Raw genomic sequence first — 8978 nt, 5'->3', positions numbered from 1 at the left:
ATACATACTGTATATTAGTCTATTTCCATACATATAGCTATATATATATATATATATGTGTGTGTGAATTCCTGTAGTCCATAATCCATCCAAGCTTCATCTAAACTATGAGTTTTAAAGCAGACAGAGGCTGAAATAAGCTATAAAAACAGTTATTCATTGCTTTTTTGAATTGATTGATTTCTAAACAATATGGCACATGCTTTCTGTTCCTGCATTAGATGCTTTAAATTGTTATTGGTTACACGTAGACTGATTTCTTGCTTTTAAGGAAAAATATATACATAAATTTTTTTCATACAAAATTATCTTTCAAGGACACATGCCATTGCACTTAAAACAAACAAACAAAAACAACCGTATGTTTGATTGATTTAACATTAGATTTAGAATAGGAAATACTTGCATTGCATAAATATATGGAGTTTAGCTTTGTTAAATTATTTATTCTTATTGATTAAATATAAATAACTTTTTAAATAAAGACATTTTGAATGAATATAAACATTTAGTTCATGTTACAAAGTAACATATTAGTGTTGAGTTGGTATGTAATTTTTTTTTTAACTGACTTGTTGAATGAACCAATATGTTTTGGTCTGAAATTTGTGTTTATTTATTTATTTATTTATTCAGCAATGCTGATGCAGGTAACACACTTATTACTATGACAAGATTTTCTTTCACTTACACGTCTAATTCATGTGAATTCAAATAAACGTGACAAAAAATGTACATAACTTTGACCAGAGAAATAAAATCTGACCCGCCCAGAATAAAACTGAATCTGATTCACTGAATCATCCCATAAAGACTTTGTTAACAAAGACAGTGAATACAATATAATAACAATGGAAAGCCATGAAGTTGTAATCTTTTAAAACACTTTGTTCATTGAACACATCTTTTTTTTTTTCTGTGTGTGTATTTTTGACTGTTGCTGTTTGTTTCAGGTGGAGCTGCTCCGCACCAAGCGAGGGACTCGTTTTTACAGAGGTGAGCCCGACAGGCAGCCAGCCAGACGGACGCTTTTGGTTATTCATTTCAAGAAGTCTTCACCTTCCTTTGACACATCCTGTGAGCCTCACCCTGTTTCTCTATGTCCCCTAATAACACCACCATCATCATCATTGTTGTTCTGTCATGTGCTTGTGATCCTGTTAGTTCTGCTTGTTCTCACAATCTAACTGTGATCATGTTTAATGTGTGTTGTCTTGTTCGATTGACCTGTTCTTGTGTTTGTGTTCTCTCAGTGCTGTGTGTGGATAGTGAGACGTCAGCAGTGCGTAGTTTTGGCGACACTTGGCTGCGATGGAAGGGACAGCGTGTGGAGTATTGCCGTTGTGCTTTAAGAGGAAGGGAGCTTTGTCACTTTGTGCCCGTCATCAGTGAGTGTGAAACGAGCGGACATATGCCCAAACGCAAACAAAATGTCTGACTGAGCTCAGCATCCTTGCCTCATCATTTTCTGTGTCCGCCCTCGCTGATCTTTTCACCTCAAGTGATTATTTTCTCAGTGGGGTTGCCTGGGTCGTGTGTTTGGATCCCTGTTATTTCAGTGCATCCAAATGAAGAGCCTTTGGGTTCCTCAGAGCGTGCAGTTTAGTCTGAGATTATTTGAAATACTCCTGCCAAACCAGCCTTTGTGCGCACTTTCACCCTCATTGACGGAGTCTGTGAAGCATGATTAACCCTCCCTCAGACAAATTACAACCACATTTTCATCCTTACAAATGGCTTTGAAGCCCTGGAAATGAGGAAGGGGAGGGATATTATTCTGTGTGCAAGGCTTGATGTGTAAATAAATGTCAAAATGGCAAATAAAAACAGGAGTGATGAGTATATACAACCTGGGAAAGCCTCGGCATGATATTTTAAAGAAAAAGCCACAGTGTGGTGACACTTCTTCAAGTGAGAATGGAGCCAGAAGGAACCACGTGCACGCATGGATGCTATTCAAACCCACAGTTTTAATTCTCTCTAACCGGTCATGAACAATATTCTTGCTGCTCGAGCCGGTGCTGAACTGAATGACGTGGGCCTGACTAAACATCACTGTCTGCCTTTTCCAGACTGCTACGTGTCCCAGTGCTACAACGGAGGAACCTGCAAGGAGGCCTTCTACTCGTCACAGTACATCTGTCAGTGTCCCCCCGGCTTCAGTGGAGCTCATTGTGAGATCAGTAAGTTCTCGTGGTTGAAGACCCTAATGAATCTCTAAAACTGTTTTTTTTTTTTTTGGAGTCCAAATTGTCAAATGCCCAGTAACCTTCCAGAGAAACGAAGTGTTACAGTACAGAAGATGCAACAAAAGAAGAGTTCATCTATTTTTGTTGCTTTACGAATGTCCTTGTTCGCAAAATTGTGGCCACTGGAAACATTATTTAAAACGTGCTGGTAACTCTTGATAAGGTCTAGCTGTGTGACTCCACAGCTGCTGTCATCGCTTGTGGTTTCTGAGAGGAAGAAAAAAGAATCATAAACCATGGAAAGACATTCTGGGATATGAATGTTTCTATTTCTGCGGTTTTCAGGGACACCCCGCCCTGGGATAATTATCCAAAATCCAACTGTCACAGCTACGTGATTGTAGCTGCACCAGTTAATATGGCCACATTTTGTGTTTGCTCCCCGTTTTAAACCACTAATAGAAAAACTATGATATAAATACAATTAAAACAAAATCTGTGATTTTGTATCTTCAATAAAACTCCTTCCATAATTTGTCTGAAGGGTTTGAGAGGGTTTTCCAGATTCCACAACCAGGTTTTATTGTGTCAGAACACATTAGATGTTATTAAAAATATATGTAACTCAGCGACTACGCCTTATTTCCCTCAACAGACATGAACGAGAAGTGCGTCGTGGGGCAGGGCCAAGGTTATCGTGGCACACGGAGAGTCAGCCAGTCGGGAGCAGAGTGCATCAACTGGAACTCAACGTCTCTGCGAGGAAAGAGGTTCACGGCTCGGAAAACAGACGCCAGCAGTCTCGGGCTGGGCAATCACAACTTCTGCAGGTACGCAAACCAGGACATTTGTGAAGAATAACACTCATATTTGTGTTTATTTATAAGATAAAGTTTTGTTTGAGCCACAAACCCTTTTATTTTGCTCGTCCTCAGGAATCCCGACCAGGACAGCTCTCCTTGGTGTTACATCTACAAAGGCACTGAGATTGTGTGGGACTACTGTCCCTTACCCAAATGTCCAGAAGGTAAAAGTAATAACAAGATGTAAAGAACATGTAAGCTGTAGTGTGAGTATTAAAACTAAAACGTCTGTTTATGTGTGTGTATTTTGAGCAGATAAGACCAAAGAGTGTGTGCTGGGCTCAGGTCAGTCGTACAGAGGCACAAAGTCCGTCACTAAAAGTGGCTCTCAGTGTCTGCCGTGGGACTCTCCTGCCGTCAAACGGAGAATGAATGCCTGGAATTCCAATGCTGCAGAGCTGGGGCTGGGCAACCATAATTTCTGCAGGTAGCGACGTCATCAGATTTTGCACATGCAAAAGAAAATATATGTGTAACAATCATCACAGCTCAGTTTGACTCAACAGAAATCCAGATGGTGATGCAGCTCCGTGGTGTCACACCTATAAAAACATGGCTCTGACCTGGGAGCTTTGTGACATCCCAAAATGCTGTGAGTTATTTGATTTCACCAACTCATGCTGGTGCACATGAGATTAGTCATAAAATATATTCATGCTATAAAGCCAAATAGGAATAATCAAGGTTTTCTTGTTTTTTAGCAAAACAACCATCTGTCATCACTACTCTTGGTCCACGCGCTCCCTCCACTAATAACAACAACAGAGGTATCGCAGGCCGTCTTCAAACACTCATCATGAACCTTTACACTTGTTTCATTATTACTGAACCGCTCTACAACCCGCTCCTCTGCAGCAACATGCGGCCAGCGTTTCGACAACACCTTGAATCAACCGACGTTCCGCATGTTCGGAGGCAAGCAGAGCGACATCACTGAGCAGCCGTGGCAGGCCGCCATCAACGTTTACCAGCCCCGTTACAGAACGCACTTCCACCGCTGTGGAGGAGTCCTCATCAACTCCTGCTGGGTCCTGTCTGCAGCGCACTGCTTCGAAATCAAGTAGAGATTCACTTCATCCCTCACATGGGCTGACGCAGATACATTTGTTGGTAGTCTTATGCTTTCATTTAAAATAAACTAAAAAGAAAAGAAACCACTGATGGGACTGGAGTCAAAAAGTTCCAGTTTTGATTCATCAGTGCCTGAAACGTCTCCCATCAACGTTGGGGCTCGTCAATATGCGATTTGGTGAATTCCTGTCTGACGTTTTTGTGTTTTTCTGCCAATAGTGGAGCCTTCCCGGTTCTTCTTCCAAAGAGATCACACGTGACTGATGATGCAATCAGAATGCGACGTACTTTGACTTTGGAGTTAAAGCTTGAATGCTTTTGAAAGGTTTCCTCGGCTCTTTGTCTACCATCCACACTATCTTGCCTTATCAACCTGGGGTCGCATTTCCCCTTGCGTCCACATCCTGGAATATTGGCTACAGCACTTGGAGCCTTTTACTTTTTAATAATATTTGCATCGGTGGTCAGAGAAACATGAAGCTGCTTAGACATGTTCTTGCAGCCATTAACCTTGAACTTATAGAGCTATGATCTTTGACGGCTCCAGCCTCAGATTCTCTGCTCCATGTTCAGTGTGGTGAACCCAACCATAAACCACCCGTGGCTGCTTGTTCCCTTTAAACAGGCTAAATGTCTGATGAAAAGCTTGAAGGCTCCTGTGACAGTAATTAAGATCAAACAGTCTGAAACGTGACTAATGAAAAGATGAGAAGTCTCTTTCAGAGTATCAACAAATCTGTCCAGACTATTTTACCATATCTTTGTAAAACAAACAACAAAACATTTTCTTTTCACGTTTTGTATCACATTTATTCTAAGGCATACCTTAAGGAATCGCACTTTACAAGAAATTAAGCATTGTTTCAGTGAGCTGTAAGAATACCATCAAATGTATCTGCAAAGCCCCGTGATGTTAAAAAAAAAAAAGTATTTTCATGTGTTTTTCATGCAACAAACCAACAAAGTTTCCTTTTTTGTTTAGCGACAACGCAGAAAAATTGGGGGTGGTTTTGGGGAGAACGTTTCGAAAACAGAACTCGAGCAGCGAGCAGATTTTCAGCGTTGAGAAATACTGGATCCACGAGAAGTTTGACAATGAGACGTTTGACAATGACATCGGTGAGGAAGCGTTTCTCTTTTCTTCATATTTTTATATACAGCAGTTCTTAATTTGTTAGAAACACTTTTTAATTTAGTGATATTTTGTCATAGTTTAGAGTTGACAATAAAAACTCCAATAAGAGACGGGTATTTTTACAAAGTTGATGATGATATGGAAAGTTCATGTGGGCTGTGAAGGCTTGTAAAAATATATTTTCCTCGGCAGCTTTAAGTGTTACTCTGATTTTCCTTTGGTCGCTTTCCACTCGCAGCTATTTTGAAGCTGAAGACGGACTTTGGCATATGTGCAATAAACTCTGCAGAGGTTCGTCCAGTGTGTCTGCCTGACCGGGGCCTGGTGCTGCCAGACTGGACTGAGTGTGAGATCTCAGGATATGGAAAAGACACAGAATGTAAGTGAACACAGCTCATGAGGTTTAATCTGACCTACCAGCAGAGGACGGTGTGAGCTCACACTAACAGGAGTCTTCTGCACAGCCGTGTCATAGATTCATTAAAAAAAACTTTCTCCACAGTTTCTGCAGAGTTCTCTGAGCGTGTAAAAAGAGGATACGTCCGCCTTTGGCCCAAAGAACGCTGTGTTCCAGAGGTGCTGTCCGGACGCACAGTTACAGCCAACATGCTGTGTGCAGGTGACACCCGAGGCCTCGATGACGCCTGCAAGGTGAGAATGGCAGAGGCAGGGGCGATTCTAGGATCTGACTTTTTGGGGTGCTTAGCCCCCAGCACTGACAATGTCTCCTGGCTTGAACAACGCACCCCATGTTTGTGAGAAGTGCAAAAGCTTACAGCACGTGGTATTCCCAGGCGGCCCGAGCCAAGATCAGATGAGGTTGGGTGTGTTCAGAGTGGTATGGCCATAAATGAAGAGCTCCATCACAAATAGGACTTTTAAAGGATCAATGACTAAATTTATGCAACCAGAAGTTGCAACAAACAAAACACAGAAAGCAAAGCACAACTAGCTGTAAGCATTAACCTTTAATTTAACCATTAAGTATACAATGTAGTTATGACAGGAAATTGAGGATTTACTTGCAGTTACCTTTGTTTAGATGAACATGAGGTACATCCTGTTTATAACTTGTTGTAATCAGCTGCTCACGAGGTCAACCACCGACCTTTATCCAGCTTTTTACATTTTTCCAGACTCACTTTAGATTTTGCAAATTGAATAAACTGTATTCCACCCTCTAAATGCTGAGTGTAACGCTGTCTGAATGACATGTTCGCCACTGACAACATTTAACAATTTTTTTTATGATGATTTTTTCACTAAATTCCTCTGACTGCAAAGCATTTGTAATGTAAAACCCTGACAGTATTGTCAGAGGAAAAGGGGATGCAGCTCCTGCAGGTAAGGGGCGTTTCACTTGGGTCAGTTGCTGACAAACCTACTGGATTGATTGACAGGAGGCATCGAAGATCTGATTTGTGCAAAAATATAGATTTTACTGGCACGTGTCATCATTTATTCCATATTTATTAAATATTTCGGTGACTCTAAGGTTTGAGAACTAAGCTTCCTTACAAAATCATGATGACTTCTTTATTTTTCAGGGGTGCTGAGTTAAAATTTAGGGGTGCTTGAGCACCCCCAAAAAGAGGCTAAAAACACCACTGGGCAGAGTGCCAAATCAAGAGCTTTAAAGCAATCTGAGGGCTGCATAGAGAATTGGAAAAATAATTATAATTATAACAGACAATCTAGAAGATTTTTCAGACTTTTTCTTGTTGTAGCATGCTTTATTAAAATATATATATCCACAATGAATACACAGTATTCTCAATAAACTGGCTTTTAAGACAATATGTTTGTCAGCTTAATTATTCAAAAAAGACAAAACAAACAAACAAATAACTTTAAGGGCCCAAACTTTAAGGTTCAGTCCAATTCTGCAAACATATAGAGAACATAAAGAGAAACATTTCAGCCTATCTCAACCCAAGGGTCTTCTAGGTTTTTGCTAATTTAGACTTCCTTAAGTTTCATTGATGGAATGAAAGTTTTCATCAAATTATTTAAAAGTTATTTTAAAGGATATTAGGTGCCGGATGGAGATTATTAGACCATATGTTGCACACGTCTGCGTAAGCTCCTCATTAGCTCAAAGCGGGCCAATGAAACTTTTTTATTTTGTTTTGTGAATTCCCCCTGCAGGGAGACTCCGGTGGCCCCTTGGTTTGCCGAAACGACGACAAGATGACTCTGATGGGTGTGATCAGCTGGGGAGATGGATGCGGGCAAAAAGATAAACCAGGGGTCTACACACGGGTCACAAACTACATCGACTGGATCAACAGCAAAATTCAAGCCAGCCCGGTCTAAAGTCAGAGGAGCTGCAGCGAAGATGTTGAATCCTTGAACTCTGTGGATGAACAGTGCTGTTTGTCATGGCGACAGACAAAGACACCCACATCACTCTGACTGCCCTGAAAGCTGATTTCCCCTTGGATCTAAAGCCAAACGAAGGTTTGAAGTCGGCACAAAAGAAGAATCTCAGTCATGAAGTTGGAGGTTTAGTGCAGCTCCACGCCCATAAGCGTTCTGCTCATTTGGTTGAATGAACTAAAAAAAGGAGAAGTGTTTCTCCTCATCTGATGATGACCCTTATATTATTGGTGATGATGTATATGAAATATTTCAAGGGGTGTTTTATCACTATTGTCTCCATCAACCTACATATGCAGCAAGTTCTTTTTTTTTTCTCAAGCTGTCTGATTTATACAAAAATCACAGTTGTAGACAGATCAGCAGCACTTTACCTCCAAAAGAGCCTTCCATCGTCAAAGACGATGACTTCGCACAGAATCCCAAGCAAATTTTTGTTTTGCTACCCCAAAACTTTTTTTAAAGTTTGGTTTGAGATTAAGGCTATAAAATGCCACAGTTTTGATTGTGAGGAGTTCCAAACCTGCATCCAGACCACATAAACAATCATCTGGTTCGGATGCTGCTTGTCTTTATGTAATTTTATACTAAAGGTAACCATTGCAAGATATATAAAAAAAATAAAATTCTTCTTCTTTCGGCTGCTCCCTTCTTCAGGGGTCACCACAGTGAACTGAGTCGTATGAAGACTTGGCAATTATTTTTAAGCCGGATGTCCTTCCTGATGCAACCACAGACCACCGAGCTACCACAGCCCTCTGTGTGGAGCAGAGAGCTGCTATCCAGGGTGTCTGGGGGAGCAGACGAGGGGGTTAAGGGTCTTGCTTAAGGGCCCAGAGTGGGGTAAGTGAGGGCGGAGACAGGCGTGGGTGCCTCACAAATCCCACCCACATTTTGATGTTGTCTGTACCGGGAGTTGAGCCAGCGATCTTCCGATCACAGGCCCACCTTTTCTAACCTCTGCGCCACCAGCAAAATATTCATATTGCAAATCATGAAATCAAACACAAAAAAATATTACCATGCTTGAAAGAGTTTGCTCCAGTAGTTTTCCAGATGTAGGCGATTCTGAAATGCGGGTATGCACTCAATGTAAACAAATTACTTTTATCTGCGTACTTTGCTCGACTGTTCTGAGTGTAAATATGCACCAACTTGGCAAAACTGTTGGACTTCCAAATAGCTCTTCTGTGGAAGTCACCGTTGCTGATTTATGTTCAGTTACTTCGGCTGTTTTTGTAGGTAAACAAAAGCATGCAGTAGCTGGAAGCCCTTTACTATTTTGATGATAAATTTAGTAGTTTGGGCATAAGTTAACCATTTCTGATTTTATGGGGGTGG

The 8978-nt window shown here is 41.0% G+C and overlaps 1 protein-coding gene across 1 annotated transcript; it reads left to right on the top strand.

Annotated features, from left to right (window-relative positions):
* The first annotated feature begins 638 nt into the window (after positions 1-638).
* plat (plasminogen activator, tissue) lies at positions 639-7574 on the top strand. The gene is made up of 14 exons (XM_037680038.1): positions 639-650; positions 954-996; positions 1254-1388; positions 2073-2183; positions 2845-3019; positions 3125-3216; positions 3308-3479; positions 3559-3644; positions 3754-3819; positions 3908-4112; positions 5106-5242; positions 5497-5637; positions 5761-5909; positions 7407-7574. The coding sequence occupies exons 1-14, from the start codon at positions 639-641 to the stop codon at positions 7572-7574; spliced, it is 1692 nt and encodes a 563-aa protein (XP_037535966.1).
* Positions 7575-8978: the final 1404 nt, after the last annotated feature.

This window comes from Nematolebias whitei, chromosome 8 (genome assembly GCF_014905685.2).
Source record: "Nematolebias whitei isolate Nwh7 chromosome 8, NemWhi1, whole genome shotgun sequence".
In the NCBI taxonomy this organism is placed as follows: domain Eukaryota; kingdom Metazoa; phylum Chordata; class Actinopteri; order Cyprinodontiformes; family Rivulidae; genus Nematolebias; species Nematolebias whitei.
Note: the sequence above shows the minus strand (reverse complement) of the source record. Positions and strands in the feature narration are given on the sequence as shown.

Bases quoted from the DNA above. Each gene is read 5' to 3' on its own strand.
- plat (XM_037680038.1), top strand. The intron at 3,480-3,558 runs GTAGCGACGTCA...TTGACTCAACAG, and splicing joins GGCAACCATAATTTCTGCAG to AAATCCAGATGGTGATGCAG. The intron at 5,243-5,496 runs GTGAGGAAGCGT...TTCCACTCGCAG, and splicing joins GACGTTTGACAATGACATCG to CTATTTTGAAGCTGAAGACG.